The 21362-nt window shown below is 39.9% G+C and overlaps 1 protein-coding gene across 3 annotated transcripts in view; it reads left to right on the top strand.

Moving 5' to 3' along the window:
* Positions 1-21362, top strand: part of LOC117246311 (phospholipid-transporting ATPase ABCA1) — a 215661-nt gene that overhangs the window by 84948 nt on the left and 109351 nt on the right. The window contains exons 23-30 of one of the 3 annotated variants that reach the window (XM_078164218.1): positions 4264-4478; positions 6573-6651; positions 10237-10439; positions 14567-14615; positions 15595-15621; positions 15698-15805; positions 15963-15992; positions 18810-18949. In XM_078164218.1, the coding sequence (XP_078020344.1) occupies positions 4264-4478; positions 6573-6651; positions 10237-10439; positions 14567-14615; positions 15595-15621; positions 15698-15805; positions 15963-15992; positions 18810-18949 (851 nt within the window). The remainder of the gene's footprint in view (positions 1-4263; positions 4479-6572; positions 6652-10236; positions 10440-14566; positions 14616-15594; positions 15622-15697; positions 15806-15962; positions 15993-18809; positions 18950-21362) is intronic. The other 2 variants (XM_078164219.1, XM_033610171.2) reach the window with 2 other exon arrangements.

Here is a 21362-nt window from a genome sequence, read left to right as displayed (position 1 = left end):
TACGTAGTGTGAGCACTACCAATTTACCTGAACACAGAACTCCATTTGATATATCACTTTGTGCTGTAATGCACCACAACACACTATAAATCAGAATACCTTTGTGGGCCATCTGCAGTCCAAACACATTTATTTTACTCCCAACTCACGGATGATGCAGTGCGATTTGATTTTTTTTTTTTCTCCTTGTAAAGCACAACAAATCCCCAGGAAAATCATCTGTGAGTTTGAGCATCCCATACAAAATGAGCTGGCTCAGTCAAACTAAACCTCAAGCAGTCTCCTCAACCCACCCCCTTCATAAGCATAGCTTTTTCCCCCATATGTTAAATTGACTGGGTTGTAGGCATGTAGGGGGGGGGGGGGGAGGAGGGGAGATAGAGTGGAAATAGTTGGCCAAGCAAAATGGCTGCATTGTGCTGCGGCTAATGACCTGTGAGGATACAAATTTAACTAGCTTGGTGCAAAAAAAGAAAAAGGCACCAAGCTCAGCAGACCTGACCTTTTGTAATAAACACCAAATCCAGTGAAGATTGTATGAAAACTCAATTCAATCCGCTTTTTACTAAGAGTGCATCTCCTGGGATTGATAGCTTGATATGGCACACCTGTAACATCTGAGAGGAGTTGATTCGTAAATTTGTTTTTTTAAACTTATGTCTTCACAAGAGTCTACAATCGTGCTATCAGCACTGTGAGGCTGTACCATGGGTGTATGAAAAGAACTGGATACAGCATGGGGCCCATTTATTCTTTCAGTGCACGAAGCCAAAATTATCCAGATAATCAGCACTGCTTCCACGCTTTGTGGCCCACACAGCAGGTGCACAGGAATTCTCCTCTGTCTGAGCCTGCTACCTCAAGTTTAGCCCTTCGTTAACATGAATGGGGATAAACTGAGTCAATCTTGTGACTCTTCTGGACTGTTCAGATGTTACTGAACCAAAAGGTTCAAACTCTTGACAGTGAACTGAGTCATTTTGTAGGGATTGTGACTCTCAAAAAATGTATCCCCTGATTTACAGACGTCTCTTTTGCCATTTTAGTCAATGGGGAAAAAGTCTTTTGGGCCACCGGGCATCATGAGACAGATGTAATTCCACTGTTTGACCACTACAAGAAATAGCTTCAAAGCCTGACACAGTACCTGGGCGCCAAGGCTGTACTTGGGCCTAGCAGTGCTTTGAGTTAAAGCCAAAGTCTATGAGCTTTAAATAAACTTTGGTATATGTTTTTGCACAATATAAGAGCTTTAGATTTCCCCATCACATTAAGAAGGAATCTTTTTATTGCCAGAATGAACTGGAGGTTTTTCACCAACTTAATTTGCATCTTAGCGTACTAAGTACAGTAGCACAAAGTGTGGCTGAAGCTGATGGGAATATCATTTTGCAACTAATGTATTGGCCAAATTGAAATTTTGGCCTGATTGTGGCACTCGAGGAAAATGTAAGGGTGCAAAACTGATAAGCATTACACACACGGTGGTGTTACAGGAAAGGTTAGGAGATTATTTAAGTCATTAAGTCCTTCGGGCATTCTCGGAAACTACTGGCTATCTATCTGACGACAGTAAGCCTCTGGGGGCAATAGTCAATATTTTAGGGTTCCTGTGTAGACAACGGATATCTGGGCCAAGACTTCCTCTGCTGTGGGGTGTTCATTTCACCTTATCTACATAAACAGATATCTGCATATGAACACAGATAAGTAATATTTAAAAAAGCTAAATTTTTGTCCAAGCCCCCAGGAACAGCGCCAGGTTTTGAAGCCAGTTTTTTCATAGTGGCTAATAGGGCTGTACCCAAATATTCGAATATTCGTTTCTATGGGTAGGTATTCGTTATGAAAATTTGGTATTCGATATTCGTTTTTTTATTTACATATTTTTTTAATTAATTAATTAATTTATTTATTTATTTTTTTAAGATATTTTTTGGTGCTAAAGGTAGTCTTTTTGTTGTTGGTAAATGTAGGTTAACAATAAAAATCAAAACATTTAAATTGCATTGTTAAAAATGTGAAAATATAGTATCGCCTACCAACGGAGCTTGTACACACGGCAGGCTTGAGCGCATCCGTCTGAGGCTGTGGATCAATGCCAAGTTTTACCACTTTATCACTATTCCCTCTAACTTGTAGCTGTTCTTTCGTTAACTTTTGAATTCAATATGAATTATGGGACCGTTTTTGTCAATGTTTGTTTCCCCCGTTTTGTACAATAAATTATTGTTTAAAGTTTCAACAAGTTTCTTTTGGAGTACGTGACACACGTGTGTTTTGAAAACGGCCGCGGACTGTCACCTGTTCAATGCATCAGTACCTTCGGATGCCATGACAGTAATAGCCAATAATTTACAGACCGATTTAACAGACGATCACTGCTGCCCGACCCGCAGGACCATTTGCGGGTCCCGCGGTTAACAGGTCGACCTGCACATCACTACTCAGCTCAGTCTATAAATGCTGTACACAACAGTAAGGCTATAGGCATTATATTCTATTCAGGCCGGCAGAACCAGCAGGGCATCAGCTCTACAGTGCACGGCACTGCTGATTAACCATTTTATTGCAGCACAGAGTGTCTGCCAGCAACCAATTACTTGCAGAGGCTTCCTACAACTTGTTTCAGCGGTTCCAGTTTAATCAGAAGACAAATTAAACAGGATGACTAGCCAATGTGAAAATCAAAAGAAAGCATAGAATAACGTACTGAAGAAGACTGTTGTGCCATCACATTTTTTTGTGGTTTGAGAGCAGAGATCCGGTTGCCGCTGTGCAAAACTCTGCAATACAATCCGAAAAAACCCCAGAGGAGTGCTTCGCAAGGAGTCTTTGAAACGAGCCGAGCCTGGCGTAAAACCGGAGAGAGCATCCATCCAAATTGAGCTGTTTTGGAATCATGCGCAACCGAGCCATTTTCATAGCATTGAATGGCATCCCGTCTGCAACATTGTATTCCGCTCGATGTTGTTGTCAAAGTGTAACTGGTGGGTTCCAAGATTGCATTTTGGTGAATGCGTTCCACCTGTTTTTCTCTCCACACAGACTATTTACCTGCTGCTCAAATGTGATAGGTCAATACTACTCCTACTACAAAAGGACTACGAACGCTTCCAATACCCAAATTATCTATCCTTGGCCACAGATTCTGCATGCATATGCATATATTCGTTTATAGAGCTTATTCTCTGGACGCCATGGATATATGCACCAGATTTCATAGCAATACATTCAATAGCTGTGATACTTTAATCTGGATCGAAGTGATGGACCCATCAACCTGTCAACAGACTGTCATCACCATCTACAGAGCCATGACAGTGGCATGCCTGAAAAATTCCTTCTGTAATTACCATTTGTTGACTCTATTGGCCTCACTAGCTGTAAAATGTGTAATTCTCTTGAGCTAACACAGTCTTCTCAAAGTTACTGACTTCTAAGCAGGTTTCTTTCTTTGTCACTTAATGATGAAAGTATCAGGTTAAATATTTTCTGCTTTTTAAATGTCTGGATCAAATGTTACCCTGTACTCTGTGATACAGCTTTCATGCCAACCACAGAGACATGACCATGCTGTGACTTCATTACAGATCTAGTCCTTTTTTCCTGATTTCTGGGGTATGTGATAATTAATATGTGTTATCTAATACAGCATGATATTAAAAGGATTAGAACACCTGTGAATAACCTTGCAATGCATGCTGTAGTTGTCATTGCAATTGTGCTCAGTTTGATGCCTCTCGAATCAAAGGACTCGCAGCACAAAGGAGAGAGCTGGAATAAAATGTGGTCTCATAGAAATGCTGGAAAGTAGGCTTAGGGTGGCCTTTATCATAATTTTAATTTTGTCCCAGATTCACGCCCACGCTCTCCTCTGGAGTTTGCTTTGTTGCCATGCGGATAAGCATGGGTAAAAAACACTGTGGAATTGGCAATAAGGAGATAAGTGACTACCATGCAGAGACAGATTGTGATATTGGCTTGATTTGAACACTTTTGATCTGTGGCATCTTTTCTTGTCAGGCTTCTTTTTTCGTAACGACAGTTGTCAAAACAAACAAGGTCCAAAGAGAAAGATGCTTCAGAAGTGCTGTTTATTTTTTAAATTTCTAGTCTGTGCGTTAACATTTTTAGATTTACAGTTTTTATTCTTTATTTCATGTCTATGACTCACACTCAAATGTAGACACTTGTTCAGACACCAAGCACTGCGGCCATGCAGGTGACATCGACTGAGTCTCTGTTTCTATCTGTCTTCAGGTCGCACCATCATTTTGTCAACACATCACATGGATGAGGCAGACATCTTAGGTGATCGCATCGCCATCATATCTCACGGCAAGATGCGTTGCTGTGGCTCCTCACTCTTCCTAAAGAAATGTTTTGGCAGCGGCTACTACCTCACTCTGGTCCGAGAGGGGACTGAAAAGATGACAGCTCAGCGTAATGGCATCATACACGGTCAGGCCAAAGAGGTACAAACAGAAAGTATATGTAGTTTCTGGTTGATGCTAAGCTACTCAGAATGGAACCTAAACTAAAAAAAGCAATACAAGCATGTTAAAGAGACAATTCACCCCAAATTCAAAATACACAATTGTACCCATGGTGCTTTAAGTCAGTCTAGATTGTTTTGGTGTGAGTTGGCAAGTGTTGGAGATATCGGCCGTAGAGATGTCTGCCTGTTTAATATTAGGCCAAACACCAACCACAATTAAATGACACCATGTCCCAACAGACCGTTTGACTATTGTATCACTTCATGTAACATTGGAGCGCACTGAATCCATGTAACCATTTAAAAGATGGGTTAGTAGCCTACTTACTATCTTCCAATGTTTGTAACATCACTTTTTAAAACAGAATACATGTTTTAAATTGTGAGTTACTTGAAATGACACAAAATGTAGCCAACAGGAAGAGGTGTATCTTGTTATTACTATGGTCATTTACTGCCACCTACCAAGAACCTTCAGCTCCCTGGTGGTCTTCCTCTAGCCAGCCTCACCTAGCACCTCTGAGTAAACATCTCACGCTGTCATGAACACAAGCCTCTCCTCCAAGAATAGATGCACGCTTTCTTCTGCGTTGTGATACAGCTTGGCCAGAAGGTGAAGGTGAGGGACTGGCCAAGTATGTATCCAGCCCTAAACTCACCTGTGCACCTGTGGGCCATCATCAAGCTGAAGGTGGAGGAGCGCAAGGTGTCATTTCTATAGTGTTATCCCATGAAAAGATATAATATAATATTTCCAAAAATGGGAGGGGTGTACTTACTTATGTGAGATACTGTACCAGAGAGAAGGGAGACATCTCGACGGCCAATATCTTTAACACTAGGCAACTCACACCAAAAACAATCTAGACCAGTGGTTCCTAACTGGTCCAGCCAAGGGACCTGGACCTGCCAGTTGGGAACAACTGATCTAGACTGATTAATAGCACTTCAGGTAAAAAGAAAAATATGTATTTTTCATTTTGGGGTGAACTGTCGCTTAAATATTCCTCTAATTATGTTATCAAAAACCATTGTTTGGTATCCTCAAGGATGTTTCACCAGTGCACATGGCTGCCGTCAAACACAACATTGGCTGTGTGATCTCATTATCTTCAGATAAACACAAATTTGGTGATTAGGGTCCCTGCCTGACCAAGCAATTACCCTTCTGTTTTGTCCCTACTGAAATACTTTCCATAAAACTGGTGTAATTGGAAGGGGATCATTCCTTTTGACCTCATGCATCAAGCAAAGAACTTCAGCTGCAGTCCCCTTTGACACAACAGTAACCTCTCTCTAGTCTATTATTGAACATGGCTCCCTCTGACTCTTCTGAGAGCTCTCTTTCTCTCTTGCCGCCCTCCCCCTATAATGATCTGTGTTTAGTCTCTCCCAGCATGAGAATTGGCAAACGCCTACGTGCTGGATGATACTAATTGTCACCGGGGAGAGGGGTGATTCTCGCTTTTGCTCGCCAGTGGCGCCTAGCACACTTACAGTTTTAATCAATAGGAGCAAATGAACAAGATGCACTGATGCCAGCAGGGCTAGAGCAATTACCATTAGTCTGCAGGCTCTTTGAGGTGAGCGGAGTCATTTGTTTGAAACAAATAAATAAACATGCAAACACCTTTTGTGGGCAAGGTTGAACAGTACCTTCTTTCCTCGATGATGACTTTGTAATTCAGTGGAAGATTTTGCAATTACACAGGCAGTATAACTGGGAAACAGAGCTGGACACGTTTTGATTGGCCTGATCCTCATCCAGTGTGATTAAACTCCATTTAATAAATGTCATAAAGTTCTTGCAGTGACATTTATCGTACCTTTGTTGAAATTAAAATGCAATTGTAATTTGTTTGTATTGTCTTAGTCTGAGAAGATTGTGCCTGCCGGGTACATTACAGGTCGACCACGACGCATACAGTTTTGTTTAGAGCAATTAAATAGAAACTCGTGGATGGCATCCATTATTCCATTAATGTGAGAGAGGAGTTGTCGAGGAGGCACTGTTCATCATTCTAAGTGGTAAGGCTTGATAAGGCCTTTCTAATCCAATTCTTATTAACAGGAGAAAGACTGTCCTTCGAGGAGCAGCAGCCCGGATGATGGCATCGGCAGCCAAAGCTGGAGCAACTCTGATCCCTCAGGTAGAAACTTTATCTCTGTTACTGCCAGGCATATTTTAGGATTAGCACCTAAGCTAACCTGTAAACCCATGCTGTATCAAAAGGTTGTGTTGGTATTAGGGCTGTACCCAAGTCAGAATTATGCCAGTCCAAATCGGATTTGGCTGTTCAAAATGAATCTTAGACTATTCATTCCTCTTTTTACGTAAAGAGTTTGAGAGTTTGAACAGAGTTTGGCTGCACGTTCAAGGTGACAGTGACATACACGTAATATAGTAACCAATTCAAGTTAGCTAAAACAGAAGGTAGAAGTTAAGGCTATCTTGATCCTCTCTTCCTCTGCACATCTGCCTCTGTCTTACTCAGACTCACTCTGCCTGTACAGAAGAGCAGTGTGAAAATGAGGAAGGCACACTCTGCAGCTAGACCTTGGGACCGCAATGTCCTAGAAGTGCACAGCAAACTGACTGCCAAAAAACAAACAAAAAAAGACTAGTTGACTTTAAGAGACCCCAAGTCCACTGAGGGGTCTCTGATTGATTATTCACATCTTTGACTTTCAGGAGGGTAGTCTCAGCTGGTACAACATGCAGTTAAACACCAAAGTGTGCGAATATTTCTGTAAAATTTAATCCAAAAGTGAAAATTCTGTCTAACTATTACATATAAAACCTTAAGTAAAATGTGTAAGATACCATAAAACTCACACTGACTTAGGTGCTATAGCTCAGCTCCATGTCAGCCTTTTTTAAAACAACACAAGAGTCTGGGAACACATCCAAAACAGGCAAACAATAACCATAAAACTTCTTAAAATAGCATGTGTGCTGAACATCCATTTGCTCATAGATTTTTTTTTTCTCCACCTTTTACAATACAAATCCAATGGACACCACAAGAGTAGTAAAGTAGCTGGTGCCTTTAGATGCTGTTGAAATGTTCTAACTATTGGTAGAGTGCACTTTAATGTCCCAGTAAAATGGTTGGTACAAATGGGAAAGAAGGATTTTTAGTGATAGCGAATGAGTCAGGAGAGCTTTGTGAGTGCTGGAAACTAGGAGACAATATGGACAATGATAGACATTTGAACATTAAACTATGGTGAAGTGTATTTTGAACATGATATTTCAGAAATTATGACAAATTCCCTGCAAATGAATGATAATAGTGATCAAAAGCTCCTCTCTAGCAGCATTACCTAACATACTAAACTTAAGCATTTTTGTGCATTAAAGAAAAACGCAAACCTAACAATGACAACCTCAAAAACACAACTCATTTAGTAAGCACGTTGCCACTCATGATCTAAATGTTATATTAGCTTAATTGATGTACATGAAACATAAATGTCAAGCATAAATCTGCAAATCGGGTGTCCCTGGATATGCTTAACCAACTGATGCTTAAATATTTTGTGTAGTGCACAAATATTCTGTCCTCATCGTCCTATCTGACATCCTAAAGGTTAAGATCACCAATGTAAAGCAGCTATAATTAATATTTTAATATGAATGTGTCAAATGACATTGTGAAACAAAGCTTTATGGAACTTTATAGCAAGATTAATTATATTATAGTATAGTATATTAATTTTTTAACCGCAACCTTAAAATCGTGAAATGGTGTTTTTCCCGTGTGCCTTCACACTGAACAAAGCATTCAAAAAAAGGTGAGCATTCTTCATGAATTGAAGGAATCAGGGTCCGCACAACAGCAGCAAAACTTTTGTTTACAAACTCTCATACAACTTATGCAATATAAACCAAGTCTTATTTATTCAGTTGTATTCTAAGTGCTTTCCAAACACATGCATCTTGACTAAAATATTAGTATCCAAAACACTCAGTGCAAATAGTTTTACATGTACAAGGAGCATATGCATTTAAACTCTGCTTTCAAATGCAGATGTGTGCACAGGCGGACTACTTGGAAGTTTTTGAAATTGTAATGTTTTAGCAAAAATGCATGTCTTTAGGCACTACTGAGCATTGGATAAATGAGACTTGGATTATACTGCACAAGTTGTGTTAGAGTTAGTCAACAGATGTTTTAAAAGTGTTTTGCTGTTGTTAAATGCGGACCCTGAATAATTCATGTAATGAAGAATGTTTGTCTTTCTTGGATTCTCCGTTCACCATGAAGATATGCGAGGAAAAACGTTTTCTTCACAAATTCAAGGTTGCACACGGTGAGTACTTAATTCTAAACATAGACATTTTGTGGTAGGAAATATTCCTTTAAGAGCCAGATAATACACTCAAAAGTTGAAGATCTAAAAGGACAGTGAATATTGGACTTTCAGACAGAAACATGCTTCCAAATAAATGGTCATGCTCCTCCATAATTGCTGGATGAATAAAAAAGCAACTGTTTGTTAACAAGTTAGCCATATCAACTTAAAAGAAGAAGATATGTTGTGTTCACAAGTTGTTTATAATTCCCCTAAATCTCCCAAAATCATCATATAGGAATAGGATTTTGTACTATGGTTTGACTTTTTGTACTTACGCTGTCTTTTCCATACTCAAATAATAACATATTTCTTTTTTAGCAGTGCTATACAGTGGTGATGGGGGGTTAATGGCATGTTGAGGATGTTGCGCTTCATAGTTATCAACCAGTTACTCACTGAGCTTACAGTAGAATGTGTTTGGCAGATGATCAAATCATATTTTCCCTGCCCTTATTCCAGTTTTTCCTGATTGAATTATATATGTGTAAAGAAATGCAGAGACACAGCAGGAATGGGACAGATATCACCCGACTAAAAAAACGTGTGAGATGCTGGTGATTTGATTTGTTTTGACCATTCTCAGCCTTGATCAAGTAAACAAAAGTACTCATGCAAGACATGATCAGAAGAAAATTCTTAGGTAGGCTCCAGTTTATTATGCATGGGAAATCAATCAGTGCCCATACCTTCAAAATGATTATACACATGACAGTTAAATATAAGATAGAAAATGCCATAAAAGTACACATTTCCACAAGTGACAGCATATTTCTCTTTATTACCGCACACACACACCAGCAAACCGACAGAAACACACACACATTTTCACAAATAATTCAGTCTGATGTGTGAGGCAGATCCATTTACTTCTTCATAAAGCACCAAGCCGTTGGTTGTTAAGCTGCAGTAATTATGTATGAGAGGTTCTGGATCAATAATGGATGCGATGCGTTCTGCAACACTGTCCTGATTGATTCTCACTAAGACTCAGCTTCAGAATGGATGAGGCAGGAGAATTATGTCCACTGATCTGTTTCAGTATGTTTAAAGGTCACTTCAGGTATGTTGTAATCTCCATACATCACACAGTGGTTTTTCAATTTTTGGTGGCAATTTCTGCGACATTATTCTATATCAACACTGAGTATAGACACTTAAAAAGTAATTTTGCAGCAGATAGCAGTGGTTCATCTTGAATTATCTGTCCATTAAATCACTCTACCAAACATCTTAATTGAAGAGGATGATGGACACATGAAAGGGAGGAAAGAAATATGTACTTTCCACAACGCTCTGTTGTTTGTGCGAGTGCATTTTTTGCCATCTATTGGTGTTTGTTTTTGTGAGTAATGTTGCTGCTATTGCTCCAACAGATTTGACAGCTCTGGGTCAAATTGTGCGGCGCCACGTCCCTGAGGCAGTCTTCTTGGAGAGCATCGGTCAGGAGATCACCTACATACTGCCTTATGGTGGAGCCAGAGATGGGACCTTTGCCCTGCTCTTCCAAGAGCTCGACCTGGCCATGGCTGACCTTGGCCTGACCAGCTACGGCATCTCTGACACCACGCTAGAGGAGGTATACTAAGCGTGGGATAGACAACCTTGCAAGAGATACAAGCATGCGCACATATAGAGAGACAGCTTCCACACACACAGGAACATAAAAGTACAGATACTGACAATGTTGCCCTTGTGTTTCTCTCCTTTTCCTCATGTTATTGGTGCAGTTACACTTTATACCAGACTTTTTTTCTTCTTCTCTCTCCTCTTCTACTTACTGACCTTTTCTGCTTCTCAGAATCTGTACGTAAGCAGTCAACATTTGGTGGACAGTTTTCATTACATTAATGTAATGTGACTCAAAACCATGATCACATGGTATGGAGCACACACATAAAATACAATAATGACAAAACGATGTGGCTAAAGTACAGCAAATGTTACTTAAACAAAAAGGCACCTAATTTACAAATAACTTTTGGCTTATCTATTTGCATGAACAAAATCAGTTTAAACATAGATGGGCAGTTTAAAGGTCCAGTGTTTAAGATTTAAGGGGGATATATTGACAGAAATGGAATACAGTATAAAAAGGTTTTCATTACCTTAGAATGAGATGTTTATATCTACATAGGAAGTGGATTCTTGCCCACCATGTTACACTGTTATATTTCTACAGTAGCCCAGAATGGATAAACCAAACACTGGCTCTTGATAGGTCCAATAGCGTTTGCAGGTCAGCCACCGTAATGAGCACCCCTCCAGGATGAGCAGTATCAGAAAAACAAGCACCTGCTTTATTCAGAGTTTTTTACTGGTTTAAATCACTGGGTCAGTTTGTTTTAGAGAGGATGAGACCTCTGTGGATGATTCAGCTTCCAATAAAACCCTCATGGACTTCTGGATCTTGAGTTATCAGAGAAAAAATGTGAACAGATTAGCAGTTGCTGGGCTATCGGCCTGTCTGCCACTAGCTGAACCACCCTGGAGAAACACTGATTTTGAACATGAAACTGATTTATTCAGGATTCTTACCAATTTATATCACCAGGTTTGTTTGTTTTAAAGAGGATGAGACCTCTGCGGATAGGCTTCTGGTAAAAACCTCTTCCATGTTTGGTTTAGAAAAAAATGTGAGCACACATTAGGAAGTGCTCATCGCAGACAGAGGCTGAACAGCATTGGAGAAACATTAATTTGGAATATGAAGCTGCTTTTTTCAGCATTTTTACCGGTTTTAATCACCTGGTCTGTTTGTTCTGGTGAGAAAGAGACCTCTCTAGGTAATTCTGCAAAATTGTCTTCCTAAACAATGGACACTGATGGAATTCTAACCGGGACAAGATTCAGGTGGTAGCGTACTGCAGTCCTCACCACTAGATGCCACTAAATCCCCCTTAATCTTCCACACGACCCTTTGAATAATACGTAATAGATACCTTTCTCTGTAACTTATTGAACTAACATTACATTTAAACAAAATATGATTCTCACCTCTCAAATGATTGTCATTACAGAAGTTGCAGATCTGTTGGTTTCTATCCAGCCTTTTAAATCGTCCAGTGACTTTAGGAATTCTGGTGTTCACTGTTTGCACATTACAAATATCCTGCCTGTACTTTTGGTTTTCATACAACAGATACTTTGTTTTAGTTCAACATAAATACCCCATGATGCCATGCCTCTGAGCTCAGTTAACCACTTCTCTATGAACCGATCTTTCAGCTTCTGTTCAACAGTTAGTTTCAACCAGCTCATATTATCACACTTTTGTATGAGCCAGAAGTAAGACATCATCCAGTATCTGCTTAACCTGCAAGACCCATGGGGACACATATACACCTATATTATGTAGGCTGAGCAAACAGGTGTACATTATTTAACTGAGTGTTATTTCTTTACCTTCTATCAGCCTCCCCCGGTAGCCAATAATTCTCTTTTCAACTGTGATACAGAGCGGGTATCCTCCCAGCTCCCCATACACCATATTATTGCAGATTGTCATTTTAACTTTAATGGTAAATCCATCCAAAGATGGAAACATTACAACAAGCAACTTAACATATAAGCCAATAACTTAAAAAATGACATTTATCTATAAGTATTGGTTTTCACTTTGAAAGGAAGGATGCCACTTAAAAATGTATGCAACAAAACAAGGGTGTATTTCTTAACTCGTAAAATCCCAACGCTGAAGATTGGTTTCATGATATAAAACAGAAAAGAAGGGCAAATTTACTAAATATTTAAGGCTACGAGCTAAGATCATGTGAAGTAACATACAGTAAGTATTTGTGAAGTTACGTGGACTGTGTAAGACCACACTGGGTCATACTTACTGAATAGCATTAGCATTATGACTTTTTACTGCTTTCTCCATAAGCATAGACCCAGTGTTCTAGTAGATGTAGTCATATTATTATCTTACACATACAGTACACTGTCTTATTTCTCCCTAAACAAATGACTCACACAGTATTTTGGCATCCAGACTTGTCTTGGATCATAAAGCTGAGTGACTGTTGGTTAAAGCTCTTCGTGTAACTCACACTCAAATCAGACACTCCTGGCCTGCAGGCGATGTAAATAATTCCTTTTGAATTTCCAAAATTCAGACACGACAAGGTTATTTCACCCGTACATGTTTGCTTTTGAAGTCCGACTACACTTGGATTGAAATACGCAGTGATTTTCAGTGTACGGCACTAAAAAAAAACAAGGGCTGATAGATGGGATGTTCCATGGAAGTTGGTCATATAATAACAACCCTGGTTATTGTTCTGAATAGCCTTTTTAAGTACGTTTGGACTGTTTTATGATACTGTTTTATGTTTATGTTTTATTGTTTTATGATATTTTATGTATTTGACTGATGTAATTCAGCACATAAAATCACATTCAGTACAAATTATAAATTTTGTAGGCTTGGCCAGAAGTCTGTGGAGAATTTTTAGAGGGCAGATGTGGAAACAGGGTGTAAATATGCACAGCAGAATGAGAAAAGAAAGGTCACTTTGAAATGTTTCACAAATAAGGAGATTTATTTATTCTGACATATGTCTTGAATTAATAAATGAAGTCACCAAGGGCACTTCTTTTAGAGAGGCCAATTGGCAGGTGCTCAAGTAAAGGTTAGCGTCTCTGTGGATGCACAACCTTGATCTGATTCTAGGCAGAAACTTGACAGGGATACCTGGTATTCGCATCAAATCTGTGTACACTTATCGAATGGATTTGAGTATGACAAAAAAAAGCTATAGTAGCAACTTATGTAGACTCACAAGTCAGTCTTTAAGTTTAAGTTTATTTACTTTATTAATCCCGAGGGGAAATTCAATGTTTTCACTCTTGCTTGTCATTAACACACAGGTCCGAAAGACACAAACATGCACAAACAGGACCTATACATGCACAAAGTGGAGAGATGTCAGAGTGAGGGGGCTGCCCTTGGTCAGGCGCCCTGAGCGGTTGGGGGGTTTGGTGCCTTGCTCAAGGGCACCTCGGCAGTGCCCAGGAGGTGAACTGGCCCCTCTCTAGCCACCAGTCCACGCTCCATATTTTGGTCCGGACGGGGACTCGAGCAGGCAACCCTCCGGTTCCCAACCCAAGTCCCTATGGACTGAGCTACTGACACCCCTAGATGCTTTGTTTAACTAAAGACTGATGTCTTTCTCCTTGATTTTGTGTTTAGATGGGCGGATACAATTTCAGAGTTTAAAAAAACTCCCTATGTTGCAGAACCAATAGTAAATCTGCAGGGCGGTCCTTCGGTGGCTCGCTGAACTCTTGTGCTCGTAAACATAGTCCGACTGCGTTAAAAGTTTTAAACAAAGTCGCTGTAAGTCCTTCATTTCCACAATCTTGTGGACTGAGCACATGTTTGATAAAACTGAGGTAAACCTCTCGGCATCCATTTTCAAGCTCGGACGAGAAAAGGGGGAGCGCACATTTCCGGGAAGGCGTGTCCTTTTCAAAAATGCAAGAGGAGGCGTTGCTTTGTTGCCGGCCGTTAAACACACTTTAGAAAGGAGTGTCCCCAGACTATCAGAAGGCGGAGATCTCTGATTGTCTGGTGGCGAGACTACAGCTTAAGTATCATAAGTTTGCGTATGTTGTGCTTGGGTGTGTGCTTGTAAGGTGACAGGAAACATACTGTAACTCTCATCAGATAGTATATTGACACATATTTTATTCATTTTGCAGATATTTCTTAAAGTGGCGGAGGAAACCGGAGTTGATGCAGAAATACAAAGTAAGATGAAATTATGATTGTGTATTAACACGTTAGGAGGATAAACAGTCTATCTGGGATATCTGTAGGACACAGTGATGTAGCATACTCCCAAACACAAACACTAGTGCTACTACTTTATGTCTGTCATGAGAAAAAATATTTATATCACTGTTACAGAACCAGGGTGGGTCAACACAGCTTGGTGTGAAAGCCTAAGATGCATGAAGTTAACATGTACGCAAGCTGAAGTCGTCTTCCTGATGGAACATTAATTTTGCCACCATTGCTGACATAGCTGACATTTTTTCACATGTTGCACCAAAAAAGAATTAACCTCTCATTTCTTCATTTCACCGACACAGTTAGCGTTTCTTTGAAGCAAGAATCCGTCTGGCACACAAGGCACCTGCGCAGTGCTGCTTAATAATACAGAATTAAGTTGAAAGCTACTCACACCATTTGTGAGCTGTAAAAGAACTATTACAATCAGCACTTTGATTTGAGACAACCGACCAAGCTCCAAAGTGGCCATTTGTGTCCACGCTGCAGGTACATCATTCAAGTAGAACACAAACAAAGAAATTGAGAAAACTTTTTTATTATGCTAAAAGCAAAAGACTTATTCTAAACAATAGCACAAAGAAATTGTATTAGAACAGATAAATTCATCACATGAAACTAAGCAAAAGGCAAACTTTGTGGCAGTGTTTGCAGGAGTGAGTTTGTTATTAGATAGTTATTTCAGAGGGAAAAGCAATTTTTCTTAGGTGCTTGTTCTTACCCCTTTGTATGCTCACATTACATGTAAGTGTGGAAATACACTGTGTTTTCCAACCAATTCTTAAATATCATTGATGGATCTCCGTGGATAAATCTCCCACTGCCTTATTTTCAGCGTTTTTGTCTGTGTCTAGCACCAAACAACTTCACTTTTCAGTTTAATCTCAAAATCCGATTTCCTCACGTTCCTAAAACACCTGGGTTTGTGCTTTTACAGGGAATAATACGGCGTCTTGCAGGGCAGGTAGCTATTCTTATTGTTATTTATAACCCTAAATTGGGTCAGGCCAAAACAACATATCTTATTTGTATTCCCATAGCAGCAAAGGAGCTGTTGGTGAGAGACTGCAAAGGAAGCTCCCGCACATCCAAGCGGAACAGCATCGCCAGCGTCCACATGAAAACAGAGCAAGCCTCTGGAATGAGTGGCAAGTCTTCCCAAATCTATCACACAGTTATTTGTCAATGAAGGAAACTCAATTAAACATCTGGTCATTAACTTAATGATACAGGAAGTTTACAGATTGCGAGAACTTATTCTGTTTATTCCAACCTAAGGATTGTTTCTTTCTGTTTCTCCTGCAGAATTAAAGGGGATCACGAATAAAGTGGAAGGTAGGTGCTGTGTTTCATCCTTTTTACAGACAGTCTTGGTTTTATGATAACAGCAAGTCTGTTTTTTCACACGCCTTTCAGTCTTCAATTATGAACTTCATTTAGTTTGGCTTCAATTTGACTGTTTCACCTCAGTGGCCATTTTGAAAAGAGGGCATAAACAAGAGCTCTTTCTTCAGAATAAGTAATTTACGAACAGAATTTCTGTCCAATCCATACAACATTATCTAACCTGTCTATTCAGCTTTTCAATTTTGCCCTAATGAAAGAAATTCACTTTCATACAATGTCTTTCATCATGAAAATGGTTTTCAATCAAAATATGTTTTATTCTCTTAATGGCTACTGTGACTATAAAGTTCTTCTATTTTTAGTGGAGCTGTTCTTGGAGAGTGTGAGATATAAGATAAGACATCAACAAAGCCCTCGTTTATCACCTTTTCTCTCCTGAGCATAGATGGCTACCAAGCACAGGCCTAGTGGCCCACAGTGCCAGGGGCCCTCCTGGCCTTTACCTACAACATGTCACTCAGATTAACAGTTGTCAACCAGGAGAAGACCTACAACAACCACAAAAAAATACATCAAAGACACACAAAATGCCTTAACGAGAGAAAAACAACCATAAAGACACAAAATGCCTTCACGAGAGACAAAACGACCATAAAGACACAAAATGACATCAGAGGGAAACAAAAAATACACAAAAAGGTTTCATATGACTTCAGAGAGACAAAAGGAACATAGGAATTTTCAAAACAGCCACAAAGACACACAAAATAACATCAAGAGACATAAAATACCTCCAGGAGACACAAAATCACCATAAAGACACAAAATGACACCAAAGAGACACAAAAAAATAGACAAAGGTTGAAAATGAGACACAAATTGAAATTAAAAGAGACACAAATTGAGTTCAAAGAGACACAAAATAAACAAGAAATGCCATCAAAGAGACTCAAATGACCAAAAAGATTCAAAGTCATTTCAAAGAGACACAAAATACCATCAAGAGACACCAAAATGACCATTAAAACACAAAATGACATCAAAGAGACAAAAAAAATACCTTCAGCAGACACAAAATCACCATAAAGACACAAATTGAGTTCAGAGAGACACAAAACAACCAGAAATGCCATCAAAGAGACACAAAATACCTTCAAGACGAAAACAAAAACGACCATTAAAGCACAAAATGACATCAAAGAGACACAAAATAATTTCAGACATAAAAATGACCAAAAAGATACAAAATTACATCAAAGAGACACAAATGACGAAAAATACACAACTCCAAAGAGACATAAAATACCTTCAAGAGAGACAAAATGACCATAAAGACACAAAATGACATCAGTGACATCAGAGAGAGACACAAAAAACAGACAAAGGTCTAAAATGACTTTAAAAAAAAAAGAGGATACAAGTAGAGTTCAAAGAGACACAAAACAACCAGGAATGCTAGAGACACAAAGTCACTTCAAAGAGACACAAAGTGACTTCAAAAAGACATCAGAAGCCCTTTTTAGATAGGAATTGTGCAAAATTGCAGGAAAGCCCAATCAGTCTTTTGTCAGCATTGACAGTACAAAAGCAAAGTCAGGGAGTGCGGAAAAATGCCGCCTACCTACTTTTGTTTATACAGAATGCGCCTTTTTCGGGGCAATGAGGGGGGTGAGCAAGTAACAAAACGTGTAGCTCAGCGTGTAATGTAAACAGTGACGTGGGAGGGAAGCCGCGGCTAGTCAGTCCGTCGATTCTCTCGTAAGTCGGCCCGTTCTTCACCGTCCCTGTCATGTGACGGTTAATGGCCTCTTTGTTTGCGAGGGCAAGGAGGTTGTGCAATGCCTTGTCTCCTCAGTTGCTCATCTTTACAGTGTCTTTCAGGTTTGCATTTCCCTCTTGCTACAAGCTGCTTGCTAATTCTGCTATCAGCTGTTTCGTGTTTATCCACCACCAGTGGGTCGCACGTGCGCTCCTCCCACAATTCTTCAACAGCCCCTCCCATTGCAGAAGGCCACCTCGTTCTTTTTAAACTAAAAGGGTTCTACCCTACGAGGCGGAAAATTGGGCACCTCAGATCAACTCGCCAATCTGGCTCTGTGTGTCTAAACGCTCGCAGCTTGCCAGCAAACGTCCCAACATTCGCGGAAAATCTGGCAGTGTAAAAGGGGCTAGAGAGACAAAAAACACAAAAAGATCTTAAATGACTTTATAGAGACACAAATTGAGTTCAAAGAGACACAAAATAACCAAAAAAACATAAAATGAGTTCAAAGAGACACAAATGGAAGACAGGGAAATTCAAAACAACCACAAAGACACACAAAACAACCACAAAGACACACAAAACAACCAAAAAGACAAAATACCATCAAAGAGACACAAAATACCTTCAAAGATATACCAAATGACTAAAAAGACACTAAATAACTCCAAAAAGACACAAACCAACCAAAAACATACAAAATGACCTCAAAGAGATATTTAACGACTACAAAGATACACAAAACAACCACACAGAGGCAATGCCACCAAAAAGTCTGTGTTTCTTGCTCCTGTGTAGGAGAGGTAGTCAGGCCTTTTTGCATAGTCCACCAGTGCTCCTGAATCACGCCCTAAATACCATTTCCAAATTCATGATATATTAAAAAAATAGTTGCTTCACTGTGGGATGAGCTAATGCAGCTGGCAGGTTTAACACTTAAGTTATATTTGATCAGGCCATTAGCTCCGCTGGAAAGTGTGCTCAGCAGCTTTTTTACATATGCATAGATGATAAATAACACGGTGGGTTAATGTCCACTCCAGACTTAAAGAGGAATGCCAGTGTCAGCGGGAAGGGATCCACCGTCATCACCGGATGGAAGCTGATCAGGAGGCAGTTCCTGGCGCTCTTTATCAAGCGCTTCCACCACGCCCGAAGGAGCCGCAAGGGACTCATTGCCCAGGTAATGGCCTCAGTCTGTCATATTGATGGATTGAAGGGTTATACAAGGAGGGTTGCATGGGAGGATCAAGGTAGGATTGTGTGAAATACATGTTGGCTTTCAATATCAGTTAATGACAAATATGATAGAGTAAGCTCATTTAAAATCTGAAGGGAAAAGTCATGTCATCCATCTTGATTTAGTCAATAGTCATGGAATTTAAGTTGTGGGAGAAGAAGCTGACATAGAAGGCGGTATATATGAAGAAAAAAGTTTGAAAAATGTGAACAGTGGCACCAAGAATGATGTCATATTACCAGGAGCCTACACGTACAATAATCATCATTACTCTCGAAGCATTACTGGAGGGACTACAGGGGCTGAAGATGGCGTGAACATGAAGTGTTTATTGCTGCTGTGGAGGAGATTTTAGTTTTGATAAATTACTTTCAAGCAGAAACTGTCAATACCTGGGAGAAGAATCGTTGCAGCCCAAATTGGGACAATTTTATGAGGTCTCAGCTTTGCATTTTGACAAAAAAAAAATCATGCTTAGTGTGGCCAGAAAACTCTTAATACACTTGTGTGCGGAGTGAGTCGATGGAAGGTGTTTCTCTGGCTTCAGTTACAGCAGCGTCAGTAACACCTGATCGCTGTGATTGTCACCAGAAAGGCAAAGTGACACCCGTGATTTTTTCCCCCCTCATTTTCCCCCGCGCTAATCATGTGCTTTCGTTAGCTACATATTAAATGTGATCGCATAACAATTACAGAGATGACAGACTGCTATTAGCCTATTAAGTGTACGTCTATATTATTTTGTTCCTCATAAACATAATTTCAAAAGTCAAAGCTAATAAACAGGCGCTATTTAAACAAGTCAAAACCAATTTCGGAAAGTAGCAATTTCCAAGGGACTTAAATGGTTTTTGTCCCCCCAAGTTCTAAAAAGTGTGTTCTGACTTAAATTACATTGACACGTCGCCCATCTAGATTCATAGTGTGTTTGTGGATATCATGTAATGCCATCAGTTGTGACAGCTGCCATGATGCTGAGATTATAACTGGGAAAGCTCATGCAGCTCACTCTTTTTCACTGCTGTGTGAGATAGAGAAAGAGAGAGAGGGAGCAGTGTTTCACCTTTGCAAGGTGTATGGGTTCTTCTTGTAATTTGCTGCAGTACCAATCCCCATTAGTCACTGTCAATCTTGGACGTCCCTCTTTAGTGGGGACGCAGAGCAGGATGGAAGGATAAGTGAGTGTGTGTGTGTACGTACAAAGGTGCATATCGTCTGCAAGGGCGCACCTCCTACCTCTCCCTCTTTATTCATTTGGCTAAAGGTTTTTTTTTCTCCCATCATGTCAACAGCTCCCATTGTCAGCAGATATGATTGTGTGGTGAGGTAATCTCCTCGAATACAAGCGGTTAGGGGAATATAAAAGAGATTATGGCATGTAACACAAAAGCAGTGATTTATGGGGATGAAAGTTGGGGACGGGCGAGCGTTGGCAATGTCAGAATCAGGGAGAAGCAGTTAGTGGTTGTGTTACGGTGGATGAGCTGAAGGGTTTTGGTGTTTGGAGCTCAGACTGAACAGACTACAACGCCCCTTTCAAGCTGCAGCCTCGCTGTTAGGAAGCAGATGATTTGCGTTGTGTAACTCAGGCTATTTGTTGTTTTTTTAATCTAATTATCGCTACAGCACGGAACAGGAGGCTGCCTGCATTGAAGTTCTGTATTCTTTTTGTTTACCGTTGCGGATATAATTTTCTTTCGGAAATCACAATATATTCACTAACTATTTGTTATGTTTTGTCTGAGCGCTTTGAAAGGAAAAGACCACATTAACACATCAGTAAAAATATCCAGGCTGCTGCTATTATCCACTTTAACGCAAGCTGCGGCAATAAATTCACAAATGAAATAGGATAGACGTGAATGTTTGTTGAGGAAACAAACTCAGTCTAATGAGCCATTTGACTTTGCAGGAAATAAAACACATCTTAATTGTGTTTTGGTGTTTATACCCAGTTTGCATATAATCCTGTCCTCCTCTTTAAATCCCTACTAAACTTGAGAATGCGCTAAACTCATGCATTGTTCATGGGGGCGCCTTGCCTTTGTGAGCATAATGACTTCTCCCCATTTTTTTTTGCAGATCTCTCTCAATGGAAGAAGTACCAGCTGTCACCTGCAATTATTGTTGAGAGAGAAAGAGAGAGACGGAGCAACAGAAAAAAAGAATAGTTCTTTCTTTTGCGGTCTGCCATTAAGCTTTTCAGTCTCATTGCTGCTCTTTATCTTTCCTCCAAGCACATTTCCATGGTCGTAGCTCCATGCAGTAAATTCCGGATTTTCAATTGTAGCATCTTGAATTGGCCTGGCAAATTGCATGCCCCGCAATTAATCAAGTGTACGCAAACCTCCCCCTG

This window comes from Epinephelus lanceolatus, chromosome 22 (genome assembly GCF_041903045.1).
Source record: "Epinephelus lanceolatus isolate andai-2023 chromosome 22, ASM4190304v1, whole genome shotgun sequence".
Lineage (NCBI taxonomy): Eukaryota > Metazoa > Chordata > Actinopteri > Perciformes > Serranidae > Epinephelus > Epinephelus lanceolatus.
The sequence above is the reverse complement of the archived record's forward strand: the minus strand, read 5'-3'. Positions and strand labels throughout refer to the sequence as shown.